This window comes from Sylvia atricapilla, chromosome Z, assembly GCF_009819655.1.
Source record: "Sylvia atricapilla isolate bSylAtr1 chromosome Z, bSylAtr1.pri, whole genome shotgun sequence".
NCBI lineage: Eukaryota > Metazoa > Chordata > Aves > Passeriformes > Sylviidae > Sylvia > Sylvia atricapilla.
The window spans coordinates 51590153-51610219 of NC_089174.1; the positions used below are offsets into that span (position 1 = coordinate 51590153).

Below are 20067 nucleotides of genomic sequence, written 5' to 3' on the forward strand. Positions count from 1 at the left end.
TCCTGATGGTCTGCAGAAGCCACTGAGTTCTGATAGAAGTCTCTAGATGGTAGTTGAAGCAGTATTTAAGTAGTATTTTCCCAGAGGGGTTAAGTGGCTGGATGGTGTGGCTGTAACCTGCTGGTGCTGGAGAAGAAGCTGTGAGTGACTTGCTGTGCACTCGGTTGATCCATCTGTGGGAGGCTGTTTTGCAGGGGGGAAGGCAGAAGAGAAACTGGTGACACTGCGGCTGTGCCATTCCACTTGCTATTAGAAATAAAGATTAAAGATCCTCCGTGGTAGAAGGCAGAGGACAGGTAGAAGGAACCTTTTGTTTTCTTCTCCCCATTTCTTCAGAGAAAGTGATGAATGGGAGAGGTGACCCCCACCCCCACAGGTGCCCCATTCTCTTTAGCCCTCATGAAGTTATTTCTGCCTTCAAACTTCATCTGGGACTCTTTACAGATAACAACAACAACAAAACCAAAGCAGAAGAGGAAAAGGTCTCCACTGTGATCAGTGTGCTATTTTGCCTACAGCAAGAGAAAGATTTCCTTGTGTAAACCTGTATATAATGAGAATAGGGGTGCTCAAACAAGTTTACATTACCATAATTTATTTCACATTATTAATGAGCATTGTAATAGCTATGTATTTTAAATAAAGCATGTTCTATGACATTTCTTAGTGGCTTTTTGTTATTTTTGCTCTTATTATTTCACTGTTACTGGAAAAAAACCTGTTTACCCCTATTTTTTCTCTGTGGTTGTGTTTTGCCTATTTTTCCTGCCATTTAAAATAATGAGAAAAAGATCCAAAATAGTTGCAGAGCTGGATTCACATTGATACATTAAATCTGTTACAAGAAGATAGCATGTTGTTTCTTATTTTTTTAAATTATGTTTCAGATACCTCTTATATCTACAAATAAAAAGGGACATTTTCCATGGCCGTTTGCTGTGTTGCTTTTCTGATGCTGCCTACTTGGGTGCTTGTATTGTCCAAGGTAAGTATGATCACTCGTATGTTGGTTTTATCAAAGCAGCAAAACTTGTGTGACAGCAGCTAGCAGTAACTTTGTTGTTGTAGTACTGTTTCCCTGTATTGCAAAGCATTGTAAATAATTCAGCCAGTTAGCCAATGAAGTGAAGCCTAAAAAAAAATTAACCAAATAAGTTATCTTAGCATTTTAGTGAAGAAGTGTGGCATCAATGTTAGATTCCACTTACCAAAACAGAAAACCTCTGTTCTGAATCCTGAATGGAAATGTAGCCTCTTCTGTTTGAATTAAGCAGGAGAAAGGGCACCAAATTACACTTTCTTACATTAAAGACCCATGTGATGGTAGAACCATCTGACAGAAATAGAAGATGTAATTCAAGGTGAAATAAATCTTGGTTTATTTTCCCTATCTTTGTTTTTCCCCCCCTCTCTCTCCATCAAGTCCTTAGGATCAAATTCAAATATATGTCTTGAATTGTACAGAGAGTAATATTAATCTATATGTCTGATTAGGGAAGCCATATCTGTGAAAGTTCCCTTTAATCTGCCTTAAATTGAACAAAGCTTTTAATGCATTACAAGGCAGTGTATCTAAACCAAAACTGAGCCCAGGCCTTATTAAACAAGGCTCATTCAGAAAATTAGAGTGCCAAAGGACAAGTTTGGGTACCTAGGTGACACATCTTTTAGAAGAGAAATCAAGTTCTGCCCAGTACCTTGATTAACACTGTGGTCTGTGTTTCACTGCCAGAACAGAATTAGGAACAGTCTATGCCAGTGCAGATAAATCATGTGAAAAGGGGGAGAATCAGAATATTTTAGTTCTGCCTGGTACCAGAATAATAGATACTCAAAGGGGAACATTGCCTATGCTTCTGTTTTACAGAGCATTTTTCTACCACAGAAGATAGTTCAGTATTGCTAATTAATGCTGTAGTTAATAAGGCATTGAATTTCTCTAGAAAAGCATTGATAAAGTGACAGTTTTAAGGATTTTGTTGTTTCAGTTAATTATAAATTCCTCAAAGAAGCATCTCTTGAGACATGCTGGATTCTTACTGAGCGTGGAAGTACCTTGAATTGAACCGCATTTACTTTTTCCCTATTAATTAATGTCACAATTTGATTTTTGTTTTGTTTTGTGTTTTGAATCTGTTCAGCTGAGCTTGGTGATTATGATCCTGATGAACACTCAGAGAATTACATCAGCGACTTTAAGATTTTTCCCAAACAGTCACAAAAGCTTGAGAAGAAAATAGCTGAAATGCATAAAAATGAATTCAGGTAATTTATAATGCAGTTTGGTAAAGAGACAGCTAAGAAATACTTTTATCTGTTTCCAAGTAGTGCATGTTAATTTAGGAGGGTTTGTTCCATGAATTATAATAGACGCTCTACCAATATGCTGTCTGATAGGCTGTATTTGAAAATGTGGTTTCAGCTTAGGGGGTTTTCTTTGCCTGTTAAGCTTCATTAATCATAGTTGATTCCTGCATGACTGCTGGTAATTTAGACTTCATTTGCTTGAAATGTAGGTCTGGTTAGTGGGAACAGCTCTTATGATCAGAGCTGCTCTAGTTGATTAGTGGAATAACGTCTTTCATTTGGGAGCACCCGTTTTTTGCTCAGAAATTTCTGTCTGTAGTACGATTCTAAAATTCTTGATAGATATTGACCTGATTGAAACTATAATTAGGTTATTCTATCTGTAGGTGTTTAACATAGTGGTGAATTGCACAGAAATGTATTTAAGTAACTTCCTTGGAAGACTAAGGAGGTGAGATCCAGAACTCTCTGCATGCTCTTTTTTTTCTGTCCTAAACTTTTAATACTGTAACAAAAGGCAGATGAGAAAACAGGTTAGTCAATCTTTGGTTTTTAAGTTAAATGAGTTTTGGGAAAGAAGGAGCAGTGAGCTGTGCAACTCTACCCTCTTCAGGGTTTTAAGTGAATGACATGCTGAGTGTCGAGAGGGAGATCTTATGGTCTTGGCATCTTGTTTAGCTGAGGATAGTCCTCAGAACGTGAGTAAAGGCATAGCATGTGCAGAAAACCAAAGGAAAGCAAATGATTGATTACATAAAATGGAAGGATGGTTTTTATTGGTAGATTAAAAGGCCCTTTGCACTTGCTTATCCTGTGTTTTGTTTTCATATTTCAGTATATGTGAAGAAAGGAGAAAAAATCCTTTTCAGGAGAATTAAAGCTTAAAACACTTTTTATTTCCAGAAGCCTATAAAATATGTTTTTTAAGTAAAGTGCAATACTCATGACAACAAGTGTGTCAGTATTGATGAGTCTTCTCTTTTTTTCCTCCTGAGGCCTTCTCTTTCTTTCAGTGAAATGTTTTAAATGGTGTATATCTAACATTTTTTAAAGCAGTCTAGCCTGCACTATACACAGACCCATAAAAACAACATTTTAAAATAGGAGTAATTTCTTTTACTATCAGTATTTTTCCATACATGTTTACAGATTCCAGAAGGATAAATTCAGCCTTTAAAAAGCAAGACATTTCATTAGTTAAGCCGAGGTGCAGTTGAAAACTCTGATAAATTCAGTCTTTCAGGAACAGGCTCGTGCTTTACTTAAAGTTAGGGAAGAGGAAGAAAGCTGATAGGCCGTTGCTGGTGGGTTTTATATTTTATAACACTGGGAGAGATGTATTTTTCTGTGTTAGTTTGCTTTTTCATGTATATGTAATTCTGCGCATCCTTTGTGAATGTAATTATCTAGATCTCCTGTTATGAAAAACCAGACACATTTTGAGCTCATCTTTTAAATCCCCTGTCTTGTTGGTGTAATCTGTCTGATCCTGTGGCAGTAAATGTTACAAACTTTCACACAGATCCCTCTGGGATTCTTCAGGTCCTGAATTCCTCCCATTAGTGGTTGCTCAGCACATGAGGATGTCCATGAATTTCTTCAGTAGTCTTGCCAAGGACCACCATTCATTATTGCCTTTTGGAAATCAGATAGTATCAGGCTAACATTTTTGCTTGTGGATCTGCTGGTTCCTACAAAAACAAAACCAGGAGTGTTTGAGGCCTAACTATGATTTATAGCAGAATTCTTCTCATGTGTTCCACTTATGTTTCTTAATTTACTTTCTATTCTATATTTTACCAATTTGCATGTTATAAATTTTAGGCTCAGTGGCCTTTAGCCCTCAGGAACTGCCATCTTTCTTTTCTCTTTTCTTTCCTTATGTCAGCATCTGACATAAACCTATTACCTATTTGACTATTTTCAGATAAGAAAGGCAGTTTCAGAGCTGTCTGGGTAGCTGCTATTTGGCAATTTCCCACTGCAGCTCTTTGTCTTCCCCAAACTGATCAGCCTCTAACATTATTTACACCAGACATTTACCAGTCACAGAGAAGTTTTACCTTTTTCTACATATTTAATTCCATGGATCGCTATTCTAGCAGTACAAATTAATAAAACATATCTGACATATAATGAACTATATAGAGAGGGCTCCAGGGATAGATGATCAGGTTTTGGTACATCTAGCTAGAAAAAATGATAGGAAAAAACAGGCTTCTCTATGGCATTAATTAGCACATGTGTTTCAATGCATTCCTCAGCAAGTCAAATTTTCTGATAGCAATAAATATTGTGCTGCTCAGTGAGTGTTTTTAAAAGTTGCAAGAGGCTCCTCAGATCTTTTCTTACAAGATACTTGAGTGACATTTTAGCTGACAGTTAAGAGAGAACATGTGAGGCTGAGAGCCTTTTTAATTCAGCTGCCATTCATCTGCCTTCAGAATTGTTACCTCTCAGTTTCAGCTCTGTGAGCCAGATTCTTTGTTTTCTTCACGTGTAAACAAAAAAGATGACATCTCTCTCCAGCTGCAGGCTCCCATATCACCAAAGCCCTGGGGCTTGGAAGAGGCCGATTCTTCTCTGGATACTGTGTCAACATCCTTAAGGCCTGTTTGTTAGCCCCATTTTTTCTTCTATAGAATGATGGAAGAATTTAGCTTTAGACAGGAACATGAAGATAAAGAGAGGAGTGTCTTGGAAGCAACAGTAGGGTACTGTGACAGCTTCTAGCAACTCCTTGTATGTTATTTAGAAGCCTTTTTTAATTACTTAAAGCAGATGTATGACAGGGTATCAATGTTTCTTATTGGTTTTGGCTATGAGAACATCACTAGATTTTAGCAAAATGTAATCCATTTTGTGACTTTCTGTTGCACTTAGTTGCAAAAATATAAATGCGACTGACAGAAATACATGGCAGGCTTGTTGAGTTATGACTGTTCTGTGAATTTTAATTATTCTTCATTAAGCAAAGGAGGTACAGAGCAAGAAAAAATGCAGAAGACAAAAATATGTTCTAATGAACTTGATATCAGGTCTTACTTATGTACTTTAACAGAGTTTCTTATTCTGATAAAGTTCCCTAGTTTTGGAAAAATACCTTTCTGTCAGAGGTCCCAGAGGCTAGGCACCAGAAAATACAGAGATTTCTAAGGGAAATATTGAGATATGTCCCTAACAAGGAATTTATATTTATTGGACTAATGTTTTGGTATGTGGGGTTTTTTTGTGGGTTGTTTTTTGTTTGTTTGGTTGGTTGGTTGTTTTTGTTTTTGGTTTTTTTGGTGGGTTTGTTTGTTTGGGGGTTTTGTTTGTTTGGTTTGGTTTGTGGTTTTTTTGGGGGGGGTTGGGGTTTTTTTTGGTTGGTTGTTTGTTTGTTTGTTTTTAAGTGGGGGTATGGTGGGGGTGTGTGTGTTTGTTTGTTCCTCTTTTTTAAAGAACTCACTGGTTGAAAGTCAAGCACTTTTTTTATCCTGTCTGAAAACTAGTATTTCATTTTTATTTCTGATGTTAAATATTGCACCATGTATTTATGGCAGTGTTGTGTAAAAAGCCTTGAATCTGAAAGCCCCCCACAAATATCCACTTTTTCAAAGTTACATGACCTGTTCAAGTGCCTGTTTTCAACGCTGATCTCACATAGGTAAATGCATGTTATTTTTTATTCTCTTGGATGGCTTTGGATGCAGGCTTAAGATACCTGAGTGTTACTGAATTGGCTGTTGTCTCTGCTTTGTGTATCAAATGCTTTGCAGAAGTCATATGTGAAAGACGGTCTTTTGGGAGAAGAAAATTTTCCCCTGAGGATGTGAAATCACTGCCATTTTCTGAAAATAACTATCTCAAAACTGTTTTAAGTGTTAAGCTAAAGGGAGTACTTTCTTGAAAACCAGAGTAGCAATTTAATGCTTGTCTTTGATCCAGGCTAAATGAGAAGTGTTATTTAAATTTGTTTTTGAGAGACATATAACATTTTTACCCTTTGCTGCATCGTCTACATTGTAACTACTCAGTGAGGATTTAAGCACTTTTCAATTTCCTGTGCTGCTTTGACTCTTACTGTGTTACCTTAGCCATCCCTTCAGTTGCCACATGGCTTTTACACTGGTGCCAGCAGGAGCACAGGATATCCCGGTCTTCGGTGATGTGGCTCTCCAGGTCTTGTGCAGCTGTCAGTGGAGCCACTGGCAAGCGTAACTACAAATGTTCCTGCCTGAGTACAATCTGGGAGGCTGTTCTAGAAGACTTGGCAATGGTTGCTAGAAAATGCTTTTCTTTGTGGGTGTTAATATAATTTCATTCAAGATAAAACAACCTCTTGCTTGCTGAATACATTGAAATTCAACATACATTGAATATATTAAAAAGCACCAAAAAGTAAATTACAATTTAGTAAGTCCAGAATAGGGTGGATTTATTTCATTTAATTGCTTCTTAGAATTAAAAGTACATACTATATGGTTTTATGTGTAATGCTGGTGGCCCACTCATGAACACTCTATATTTAGCTTCTAGTACTACCCTAATCACATTGGTATCTAAGAGCCTTGTATACACCACGGGAGTTCAATTGAAAAAACAGTATGCTCCAAAATTTGCAAGTTATGTTACAGGAGACAGAAGCCACTTCTCTGAGGATCAGGGATCTGTTGAGGTTTATGTGGAGCTGAAAGGGATGCCTGGAAAAAACAGGGCTTGGGCTAATGCAGGGATAAGTGCTTTCCAGGCCTCAGAGCCCAAAGCCTTTTTAGTTCCTGGTTTTACAAAATATGCAGAGTCCAATGTCCTCTTCATTTCAGCTTTGGTATCCTGTGCTTCCACAGAGTTTCCCAATATAGTCATTTAGATCTATCTATCAGACCGTATATTGGCAACTATCACTGCTTCAAAACTAACTAATTCTCTAAGTGTTAGAACATCATTGAGAGTGGTCTAATAGGTAATAATTTATTTCTATACTGCTGCATTTTATCAGTGTTTTCATTCCAGAATTTGTATCAGTTGTAATCTGGATGAATCAGAGAGATAGTTGGAATGTAGTTACCTTGTCCTTTTCCCAAAGAATTCTATGTGTGCTGGTTTCCTCACAGCTTTTTTTTCTTCTGAACCATATTTCTTCTGACAGAATTGTGCTTAAAATCAATTCAAATCAAGGAACTGTTCTTGTAATTCTGGTTTCATTAACTAGAAAAATGTAAGAGTGAGATGTTGTTTGATTAACGTTTGCATGATATTCTGAATATTTCCAGAAGCTTTATTGTGAGGCACAGCTTTCCCCGAGTGGGAATTTAATGGAAGAGCAGCTGTAGCAGTAATCTAGAGAAAGGAACTTCTCTAGATGTCTTTCCCATTCTCTTTTGAAAAACTGAAAGGAGATAGCAATAAATGGGATTTTATATAATTCCAAAAGGTATTCAGTAGAAAGGATAATCTGTTTGAGTTGAAAAGGTTATAAAATTTATGGTGGCATTGATAATTTTTTTAGCTTTAGCGTGTATGTGCACTTGTGCTTGCACAACATGGTCTTTTTTCCTTTATTCCCTGGGAAGAGTGGTCATAATCATGATCTGCAAATGTCACTGTTTTGACTGTCTCATGGTGATGTTTGGATTCAGGTTCTGCACACTTAACACACTTCAGTCTGTTGAAATTTTAAAATGTATGGATTTCTCCTTTAGCTGGAATTAACCATTTCCTTTGCAACCCCCTCCTCACCTCTTCTCTGTTTAGGAAAGACTTCATGGGCTAGGTATATCTGGACCAGAAATATTAATCTACTGTGATAATGAAACCAGAAAGCTTAGTAGATTTCTCTGTATCATGGGAATACATTTTAAATTAATATTAGGTAAATTAAAACTACATCTCTTCTGTAAACGCATTCTGTCTTTGAATACACTTAAAACTGCCTGTGTCACTGCATCAATTTATAAAGGAAAGCTGAAATAAAAATGTCTGAGCACACACTTCAGAGATAGCATCTCAGTCTGATCTCTGAAAGCACAGAAGTAATTTCAAATGTTCTGGTAGAAGAAGTTATGTAAGTGGCACATATCACAGCATGCATGCTGTGAAATTAAACCCATAAGCATTTAATAGACTCAGTAAAAGAGTTTGATTATTGTTTTAAAGTGGTTATTTGGGTTTTACTTGGATTTTATCTGTCTGAGAGAAAAAAACAACTTTGCAGTGAAAGTTAAAATGTATATTTAAGTTGTTCTGCAGCTTTCTAAGTTTAGTATATTTCAGCAATTTTCAGTAATTTGTTTACTTCCTAGATGATAATGTTTATTTCCATATGCAGACCCGTTTAAAGGATTTCTTCTTCCAGTGCCAGGCAGGGCAGTGCCTGGGGAGCTGCGCTGCTGCTTGGGAAATGTGCTGAGCCTTATTGTTCTGATAAACTGAACCATAGCCTACAATGCAATTTACCAGAGTCTTTATTTAGTGCTTTTCTTTGAAAGATTACCACTGTGCTATTTTTCCACTACAACTACAACATTAGCAATCATAGCAGGTTTATTTCAATACCATGTAGTACCATTATTGTGACTAAAAATAGTAGCAAAATGACTTGACTTAAAAAACATCTCCACTATCTGCCAAAATATTCTGAGCTTACAGTAAGAGCTAACCAAGACCATTAGCACTGTAATTTTGTAACAACTGGAGTCTCAGCTACATGTAAAAAGATTTAAAAATGCAGCAGCAAAAACTTAATCCGTGTGGTAAGCAGTTCAGTGTACAGTGCAGCTAAATGGGCTGATTCTTTAGCAGAGTTCTAGCTTTATTTTAGGTTAAAAGGAACCCAAGGTAACTCAGTTCTGCTGGGAGATGTCCTCTGCAAGCTCTGGGATATAACAGCAAGAATGTTTAATAGGAGGACACCCTTCTTGAAGTTGTTACTGTTGTCTCTCTTGATATCACAGTGGAAAATGTCCATGATTGCAGGGTAGGGAAAAGAGTGGTTGATGGAGCCTGAGCCTGTGTTGTTTAAAGCATTATGGCTGCTGTCTCTGGTTTGCATGGAGGTGGATACGTAATGTCTCTGGAGACCAGATCATTATATACATATTTATTTATTCTTTTATTAAAAGACATTAATACACCTTACAAACCTCAAATGTCTATTAAACATAGATAGGACACACATTAATAAAGTATTCGTATTGTATTCTGCAGCAAGTACCTTTTCTTGACATAGAGATGAGACAAAAGGGTGGACTGTAATTGCTATTATTACTAGTTTGGTGATAGTAGTATCTCACAGCACTCTATAAGTCAGTAAGAGAATCAGAGAAGACAAATCAAATAATCTCACTAATGGCACTCAGGAACTAAGAGGATGAAAAATTTCATTAGTATTGAAAATGTTTTCCCTTTACTATTTTTACTACATGGTCTCCTTTGCCAAAAGGAGTTAATGCTCAATCCTGTGCAATTGTTTCATCCTTAACTTGCACTAAGATTATGGCTTCAGTGTGTAACAGATACATATTTCAAAGAAAAGGTATGAAGGGGAGAAACTTCTGGAATCAATTGGTATTGGCAGTAAGTGAAGCAAGTATACCATTACTGTGACACACCCTGGAAATTATTCCCTGTTGAGCTTCCTTACCTTTGAAGCGCTTCAGAGTTGGGGGCCCTGTGGGGAATAAAAAGAGCTTTTACATCCTCTAGTGCATACTTCTCATGAGCCTCAAGTTAAAACAGAGTGTGTTGCATACTTCTCAGTGTTCTATTGAAGTATTTGTTTCATTAAAATTTTATTAGAAACTTTTGGATTGATTGATTCCTAGGTTGAGTCATTAATTCATAGCTAATGGCTGTGGAGCTCTAATTTCACAAAAAAATCCACTTTTTGTCATTTGTATGGTATGCAGAAACTTTTCTGAGTAGCAGTTTCTTTTTTTTGGTTCTGTTTCAATACCTTTGCCATGTGGCAGATGGGTGCTGTAGTGCCTGCAACATATAGAAAGAGAATATGTCTGTCCCTTAGTGCTGAATTAATACTGAAAAATAAGGTCAAGAGCAGTAAATGCACTGAGAGACCTGAATTTCCTGAGAGTACTAGGTTCCAAAAGAGCAAATGTGTGTTGCCTAAATTTTCCCTGTTATTCTACTGTAAAACACTTGAGTAAGCGAGTACACATATATAAATTCTTGTGTAGGGTTGTTTGTTGCATATAGAAAGCTTAAGGGCTTTTAAACAAAGCAAATCAAAGGCATATCTAATGTTAGATCAGTGATTGATAAAAAAATGTTGACCTTGCTGATAGGATTTGTTACAGTTATATTTTTATTTAGTAAGAAAAAATTCATTACTAAGTTATACACAAAAAGCCTATTATCAAGGCTTAAATGTTAATCCTTTGGTAAGAGATGAATGAGGGTTTTTCTCATTTGATATTGTCCTTGACTCCTGTGCTTTGTGATGTTCTTTTAAGCCTTTGCACTGTAGCCATTTGATTAGTCTGTAATCGGATAAGATCAAATTTCTCCACGTCTTCTGCTATTTTTCCCCAAATGTCACAGCTTGTTTCACTTGATGTACACAAAATCATCATAGTTGCAGAGGCTATGGGGGAGGGGAGCCTGATAATACTTTTTAAAATGTCTCTCTCATAGTAACAGCAGGTTGAGATTCTTTCCCCATTTGAATATGTCAACTCTCCAAACCACATTGTTGCAAGCTGCTTGTTGTTTCTTGGTCCATTGAAAACAGAAGACTGAGAATCCTTTGTACCAGCAAATGGAGGTGGATTGAAAGAAAGCATTTTGTAACCCTTTATTTTTGTAAGGTCCAATATTTAATAAGCAACCAAGCTGCTTGTTAGGCTTATCACTACACAACATAACTATTCTAAGTAATTTAGGTCAAACTAATTACTTCTGTCAAAGGCAGTTGACTGGTACATGAAATAGAGTTGTTGCCTTGTTAGGGGCCATTTATGGTCATACAGTTATGATGACATATAAAGTTGTGATTTAGTAGTATTTAAAATGAAGAAAAAGCTTACTAGAGTTACCAAAAAACTCAGGAGACAAATAAGCATTTTTGATTTGATTGCTCCTTTCATGCTGCTTTCTCATTAAATATTAGCTGTGTAAATACACATTTGTAGTTTTTGGTGTCCTCCTTAATTCATGCTCTTCCCTGCTGGCAAGGGGTGAGAGAGAGACCAAAACAGGAAAGAGAAAGAAGGCCACTTCTTCTCTAATATATGTATTTTTAATTTAGAAGTAAAATATCCACAAAAATATGAGCTTAAATAAAGTGAAGGTTTTGTAGTGTCAAACAAGTACTGACAGGTGTTGGGGTTGACTAGGAGATGATAAATAGGAAGTAAAAATGATCAGTTTGAAAACTTTGTAACAGAAATGGTTGTTGACATTGACTATTGGCATAGGTCATCATCATGTTTTGTTCAAAATGGGATTTGATGACTGCAAGCATGCTAGATGTTGTTTTACTTGTTAAACTGAACTTTGGGCCAGATACCAGATATCATATGTCAGTGCTTCTTGGTTTCTACCTGATGGGAAATAACACGCTTTCAGGGAAATTAGGCTACAGCAATACACAGTGAAGTATTACATGTCAATTCCTATGTACAATTAGACAATATGTGTAATGCACAATGTGGAAATGCACTCACAAAAAATTCAGGGGTAGAACAGTATGACTTTTGCTACAATCCTTGAAAATTTTAATAATTCGCATGGAAAGAATTTATGAGGTCTGGCTTTCTAAAGGTCCTTGATACTATTTGTTAAATAAAACTGTATTGTCTATCAAAATCATGCACTCTAGTAATACAGATACAGAAATGAATTAATACTTGAAGCAGTTCACTTTCAAATAGGCGTGGTAAGTCTGTGCTAGAGCTTTTTATAATGGCAATAGTTATCAAAAATCAGATAGAACTGACTCTAGACTCCAAGTTTTTATGCCATTTTTTTGGATTTTAGTATATATTCACTGTTGATTATAGATAGACTAAAAATAGAGGTGTATAAATGGAAATGCTGACAGATTCTGAGCTATCATGTTGGTAGCAGGCACTGCTATAATTAGGCATAGATCTGAGTAGGCAGTGTAATATGATTGCCATGTTTATACCCTGCACTGGAAGGAATGTTTGTTAATCTGTGCAATCCTTTTAAATGAGATGGGAAGCAAGAGTTTGTGGAAAAAAGATGCTGAGGTTTGTTTCATATTCAGACTGACATGAGGATATACCAAAAGACAGGAAATACTTGCAGAATATTAGATAATTCTGATTAGTTGTGTTATCTCGGGATTTATTTAAAAAAATCAGCATTTACCTGAAAGCATTAGGCACTACACAATTCAGCAGAAGAAAAAATGTGAAAAGTTTATCTTTTTATTACAATCAAAGTATGGTTGAAATAATTTGAATGTCAGTAAAAACCTTCCTTTCCTTTGTCTTTAGGCATATAAATTCTCCAGTCAAAATTTCTTTTTCTGCTATTTCTTTTTGTTGTCAAACTCTTTTCTTTTGTAATTTCAGAGGTCAGAGCCCAGCTGTTGCTGAATTTAATTTGCTTCTTAAAGCAAATTCTTTGGAAACTTATGGTGTTGATCCTCATCCATGCAAGGTAACAGTTCTTCTTACTAACTTTAAATAAAAGGTTGTTTTTACTAACATTTAGTTAAAAGCCAGTAATGGAATTGATTTACCTCTGGTTTTTATCCAAGCTCAAATAGGGAGCACTTTTTAAAAAAGCTGCCCTGGAACTACATGTTATGCTTAAGCCTTGGAAGAACACTGACAGGTTGACATTTCTGCATCAGTCAAAAATAGGTTCTCTCCAGAGGAAGTGGAAGAACATCACAGGAGAATTCAGCAGATTGTAATGGCATAAGCTCTGATTATAGTCCATAATTTCTTTGCATTTAATGCAAATATGTCTTTTAATTACTTCAGGTAAGAAGTATTTTTTGTTTGCCAAGATTTTCAGGATCCACCGTTATTTTGACAAAAAGATGCAACACGTTGATAGTCCATGGCTGATCAGTTTTTCAAACACCATCAAAAGATGTAAATCTTAGCAAGAACAAGCCAAATGTACAAGGAGGAGAGCCCACTTCCCATTCCCACTTGCCTTTTTGTTATTTTGTGGTCCTCTCTAAGAAGGTGATCTTAATAACCAGTTCTGATTATCTTGTATGTGTGCATTTTTAATTACTTGGTTGTATCTGCATAATCTGCAGTGTTTATTTTTAGAATGACTTGCTTTGTGTTTTAACTGCTGCTTTTACTTTGGCTCATGTATTATCTCTTCTGCTAAGACAGAAGTACTATTTAGTTAGCTGTTCTGGTGGTGAGCATCCTTAAGCAGCCAGCTCTAACACAAAACTGCACAAGATTTTGTATACACTTTGTGAGGAATGGTGCTCCCGTGTGAAAGACAGGGTCTGCTTCAGAGCTTAGTGAAGTCAGTGATGTAGTAAACTTTGAAACTGTACTGCAGATTTTCAAAAGGCATCCCAAAAACAGACATAATTAGCTCAGAATTACTTCTTTACCTGTGTGGTGGAGCTTGTAGGGTGGGTGGGAGACAATCAGAGGTTCATCACCCATGCCTAAGGAAAATTTCTGTCTTCTGGTAGTGAACTACAAAGCAAGGTTCTTTGCTGGGTCCTTATGACATGTTCCTTTCATGCTGTTGCTGCTAATACAGAACCATTCCTGTTTCTGTTCCCCTTTACTTTATCGGTAAAACATAAGGCATAATAAAGTGCATTATTTTTAGCAAGATAAAGGTGTGGAACTTGGTATGGACAGAAAATCCAGTTAAAATAAAACTCATCCAAATCATTAATCAAAAATTATAAGCCAGAACTTTTCATTGTGGACCTATATTTTAAAAATATTCCTTTTTATTTGAAAGGCAAGTACCACTGTTACTTCTGGTTTGTACTGAAGAGTACATGAGTACAAAACAGAAGCTTATATTAGTAAATGCTGTCTGTCTGCAATATTTCCAACATGACATTTTGCAGAGGAACAATGTATCGTGAAATCTTAAAAAGTATGAGTGTGGAAGCCAGTATAAATCCCTAGTTTGTAGTTAGTCTTCCTTTTAAGAATGGGACATACACAGATGTACGTTTTCAATAAATTTGGTAAGTCTACCTAAGGAGTCCCTGTTGTCATCAGCTGCAAGTAGATGGAAACAGTGCATAAGATACTGTTGCTCAAATGCCTAGAAATAAATGAGGCCTTTATTTCCAAGGGCAATCCTTTCCTTTAGAAGTGTACATTTTGAAGGCATTGTACATTCAAAATCTGTTTTGAATAGGAAATTAAAATAAAGTTAATCTAGAAGGGAGTAACAGTTTATGCTATTTGTAAGAAATATACCTCATTGGATGAGGAAAAAGTTATGTTATATCTCTTTTTCTCTTTCAAGGACTCATTTGGGACGACTACATTTTTAGGATTCACAGCTGCAGGATTTGTAGTTTTCCAGGGGAATAAAAGAATTCATCTATTAAAATGGTGAGCATATGATGGAAGAATATTTTAATAAATAAGTGTGTCTTTTTTTCCTACCGTTTTCACCTGCGTTTATTGTTTTTAAGGAGAACCATGTGAATATTACATGTCCTGCCCCATCATGTTTCTGTTTTAAAGGATTTTAGATAACAACTACAACAATAATAACAGCAACAACAACAATTTGGTTTCATTCAACTCCCAGTGAAAATTATTCCACAGCGTACATTAGTCAAATAATTTACAAATGCTAAAATTGAGTAAGTTGATATTTCAGCTATGCTGTAAATCACCAATAAGGTTTACTGGCAGAGACATCTGAAATACTTACAAGTGTCCACCTTAATCTTTATTTGACTCCTGAAAATATTGTAATTTCCTCATTTAATTACCCTCAGTTTGAAAGCTATTAAAGAACTTACTTAGTAAGCAGAGGAGGTGGAGGTGAGAATGCATTTTAATTTTTATTTTTTAGTCTCTTTTTAAAAGAAATGGGCACTTATGCAATTGTCCTTGACTTGTCTGGTTTTGCTTTTATTTGAACTCCTGGACTTAATTTGTTAGCCTCAGTCAGCCACGTTTGAGGAAGAGGTAAAACTGACCTTCTGCAGATGATGTTAAGAGCAGCTGGTCACACCCTCTGCAGTGTGGTGCATAGTGACCAGTCATGCTTAGACACTGATAATCTCATTTTAGGCCTGCTGCTACATGCATGCCAACAACAGTTGCTTAGGTGTGACTCTTCCATCTCTGAGCTCTCAGCCTGCCTTGTTGGGATCAAGATGGGCAGAAGATGACCAAAAGGTGAAGCTGAGGTCCTTGCTGGATATCTGTAGAAACGTCCTGAGTGTTGAATAACCTGAAATTCTCAGAATTGTAAAGTCAGTGTAGTGCTGTCTGTGCCATTGAGTTCCCTATGGAGCTCTGGGGACATGCCATCTGTTTGCAATCCTGGATTTACACTATAGTTTCCCCAGGGTTAATTTTCGGTAGCCGTGGTCACAAGTACTTCAGTGGTTTGTGGTTTTGGCACAAGAGAAATAAAACAGCAAAGTCAATCTATGGTACACTGAGGAGAGAGTAGCACTTGCCAAGCATGTGTCCTATGTACTGTGGGAAATGAATCTCACAGCATTCACCCTCTCATGTTGTTTGAGGCATATTTATTAAGTGCATTAATATGTAAACCAGGTAAAAAATAAGGCAGTGATAGAGGAAAAGCCAATAAACTATCTCAGTGTTAGAGCTGAGGCTGAAAGATCACTCTGATGAGCTTTACCTGAACATTGTGTACTATTTCTTCCATTTCAGAGGCCTAGAGGTAAGTGCTAGTAGCTGTAAATTACTTTAGCTGAAATTTGTACTACATAGTAAGAAACCAAATTCGTACTTGAGATTTTCTTTTCAATGTAAAAGCTTTCTCAATGATTCTTCAGTTTCTCATGTAAAAGGAAAACTCTTGTTATAAAGTCTCAGATATAGCATTTTCCTTGCCTGCAAGATTATTCCTGTTTCAACTCTGACATCCAAAACCCTTAGGGAAATTTATGAAAAACATTCACTCTGGTAATGACAAAATTTCCATTACAATTTAAACAGAGGCCTGACATTGCCTTTTTAGGATGCACTGTTATTCCATACGTAGATTGAGCACTCAACCTTGATTAAATTAAATTTTGATATCATTTTTGCAACTCAAAGAGCGCCTCTATAACAAGTGCTGTCAAACATTTTCTTGTGTACTGTAATAAGTAGTCATTTACTAAAACATGTGGTATGAAACCTCACAGAAATAAGGATAGAGAAAAGAACACTGTCTTTCCTGCAATTTAATTACAATAGGCATTGTAAGATTTTAAGATGTAAGAGTAATTGCAAATTGTGCCATAAATATAATATAAATATATGCTTCTGTCTACTTTTAATTTCCTCTTCATGTCCAGCAGACAAAGTTAATTCCCTAAAGGTACGCAAGAATATAAAAGAAGTACTCTGGGCTTATGTTCTCTCAAAAAAATTAAACTAATAAATAATTTTATCCTAATGGTTGTAAGGCCTGTTGAGGAAATTTGTCATTTGATAGCCTGCTTGACTTTGGTAATCAGGGAAACTTACATGCTAATTTTCTTACTTACTGATTTTTTTCCCCCTATACTTTAATATTTTTTCTCTTTCTAGGTGTGATGTCTATAAACTGAAATTTGAAGGGAAGACCTTTTATGTGTTTGGAGCTCAGAAAGAGGTGACGTTTAATATTTTTACAGAACTTCTGTATTTGATTGTATAAAGCATAACTTTTTTTTAGCTAAACAAACTTCTACATAATCAATGACGGTATTTAATATTGTAACTAAAATATAGCACATGAAGAAATGTGAGTAATTTTTGAAAAAAAAATCTAATTTGCAAAGGATTGAGACATTTCTCACATAATACTCATGCTGTGTGATGTGGATTGTTCATGGTTTTGGATGCCTTTGAAGTCAATCTTTAATTTATTTTAAAGAGCTAAAGCTTGCCTACTTTAAAGTATGGAAGATGTCTGTATATGACTGCAAATTCAAATAAGCATTGATACTTGGATCAGTGTCAGGTATTTTTTGGATAATTATGATCCCATCCTCAAATCTTGGTGAAAAGGTTAGAGTCTGAATCATGTAATTAGGAGTCCTGTCACTGGGCTTTTGCCACTGAAATCCTAGAGACGTTTGCCTACAGCATGTTGTAATCAATTCTTTCCCTATATCAGAGTGGTATAGCCTAAGGTTAAGGTTTTGAATGGAGGTGACGAAAGAAAATGAAGGAAGTTGTTGGAAGTATCAGGACTGCTTGTGTGATTGCAAGGAGATTCTGATGGTTTAACATCAGATGCTAGGGAGGAGGGAGAGGTGAGTGGTAAGTAGTGCAGTAACTGTGGTGAGCAATATTGAACATAGAGATTTCCATCTGATTTTGACCAGTTGAACAGTTGTTTTAAAAGCCACTTGTACATATGCTCTTCCATGCCCCCTCCAAGCATTTCTTTTTGTTTCTGAAAAAATTGCCTGGGCAGTTTAAATATCAGCTAGGCATGGACTGTACACCTGTGGGTGAACCACAGATTCACACTACATAGGAAAACTTGATCTTCAGTGTGTCTGGTTAAAGATGATGCCATTAGGTACCGCTATTTCAACAGATGAGTGTTCAGCATTTTCATTTGCTTTCTTTTCCTTGCACTTAGAAAAAGGCTGTGCTATCATTCCATACCTCTACACCAGCAGCCTGCAAGCATCTTTGGAAGTGTGGGGTGGAGAACCAGGCTTTTTACAAGTATGTACACCTGAAGTAATTGTCTATACTAAAAGTGAAAAAATAAAGTGCATGTGAGTGGAAGATTGTTCACTGTGAAATGTTTCATTTAACTAACAGAAGATATGCAAGTTAATGGGGAATACTATTTCTCTTCAAGCCAGTATTAGAAATTGTTTAGAATCTAAATGAGACCAGGAGGGTTCTGGCTCCAATATAATGCTTGTGCAGCTCTGTAGTGAGATATTGGATGGACAGACTTGTCTGGAAACATAGCTGTTGATCTTAGACCTGCTGTGGAGCATCTTGAGAGTGGAGGGAAAAATCTGTTATGCTTGATTCTCTGGGCTCTTTTGAGAGGAAGTAATTGTTCTTCCACTTGAAGTTCAAAACTTAGAGCTGATTGAGAAAGATACAGTTTCTTTTAATGATTTAAGGAAGACAAGAAATTCTTAGATACATTTTGAAAGATACCTGTGATCTCATTATACATAAAAAATCTGTAAAGTGACAAAAAAGTAGAAAGTAGTATCTACCTCCATCTTCCCTGAGAGAACCTAATAATAATTCCTTATTAAAAACTCCTCTGCCTTCCCTCTGCCCTCCACTGACTTTGTTACATCCATTTATTGGTGCTTCCCTCTAGGCATGTAGCTTTTATTCTTGCTATTCAGTGTTTCTGTATAGCCTCTCACATATTTTATAAATATTACTCTTTCTGTTTTGACACATAGCCACACCAGGGGGGCTGCTGTAAGGGTAAATAAAAATGAAGTAGGAAAATGTGTGTTCTAACCTGGATGTTAATGACCTGCTTTAATTTGAAGAAGAGTCTCTCTCTAATTTCAACAGTGATACCATAATACATAGTCTATCCAACTGATATTTTCAACTGGATGAAAGAAGAAATAGAAAGTAGGAGCTGTCACAATGCCTTTGTTAATTCTCTGTGTCAACATCTGCTGTTCTTGAGGCTATATCAAGCCTATGTATAGTCTATAAATAAAGACTAATTTGAAGTTTATCTGGAAGCATTTTCTGTTGGAAGTAGACTTAAGTAGGGAAACAGTGCATAGTGTTTAAATAGTTTTATTTTATGTTACAGGAAATAGAGAATGAGAGAAGATTTCCATCTAAAGAAGAAAAATTCATTTATTTGCGTGGAAATTAGATCAATGTAAAAATGTCTCAGGGAGATTCATGGGAATATCACCTCTCTGTTCTTGTTGTTAAATGGCTGTAAACATTAACTATTTGGGGTTTGGTCACAAACACATAATTTAGGGGATTTGATCTTGGCTAGATGTCAGATGCCTACCCAGCCACTGTTTTACTCCCTCTGCTGAACAGGTAAAGAGGGAAAAGTATGATGAAATAGATTATAGCTTAGGATAAAGACAGAAAGTTGCTTACCAATTACTGTCACAGGCAGAACAGACTTGACTTTCTTTAAATCTTTTCACTCTATTTCACATTGTCGAAAGAGACAAAACTAAAACTATCCTTCCTGTTTCATTCCAGGATCAACTTTACTCCTTCATTTCTGACTCTTGTGTGTCATCCTTGCTCTGAGCAGCACAGGGAGATGGGGAATGGGGATTGCAGTTCCTTTCTGCTTCCCCTTCCTTCTTACACTCTTTCTCTATTCCCATTTTTAAAAGTTCTGTATAATACCAACAAGATATTCTAATAAGATTAAAGCAGACATAGTCAGATTGAGTAAATCATAGCAATGACACTTTGCCTTAATGAAATTTGGTCCTTCCCTCTTCCTAGAAGTGTTTGAGGCTTGGAATTTAAGGTAAGGTCATGATCACATGACATGTTTTGAAAAACAGAGCTTTAGTCCTGTCTTCAGGGATCACTGTTGCAATTATTCAAGTAGATATTAATCATGGAAAGTTGTTTACTAGGATCTGGGAATGAGACTCAATACAAA

The 20067-nt window shown here is 36.2% G+C and overlaps 1 protein-coding gene across 1 annotated transcript in view; it reads left to right on the forward strand.

Moving 5' to 3' along the window:
- Positions 1-20067, forward strand: part of FRMD3 (FERM domain containing 3) — a 104576-nt gene that overhangs the window by 67768 nt on the left and 16741 nt on the right. The window contains exons 5-10 of the mRNA XM_066339567.1: positions 888-985; positions 2142-2265; positions 12846-12933; positions 14752-14840; positions 17016-17079; positions 18061-18149. Of these exons, the coding sequence (XP_066195664.1) occupies positions 888-985; positions 2142-2265; positions 12846-12933; positions 14752-14840; positions 17016-17079; positions 18061-18149 (552 nt within the window). The remainder of the gene's footprint in view (positions 1-887; positions 986-2141; positions 2266-12845; positions 12934-14751; positions 14841-17015; positions 17080-18060; positions 18150-20067) is intronic.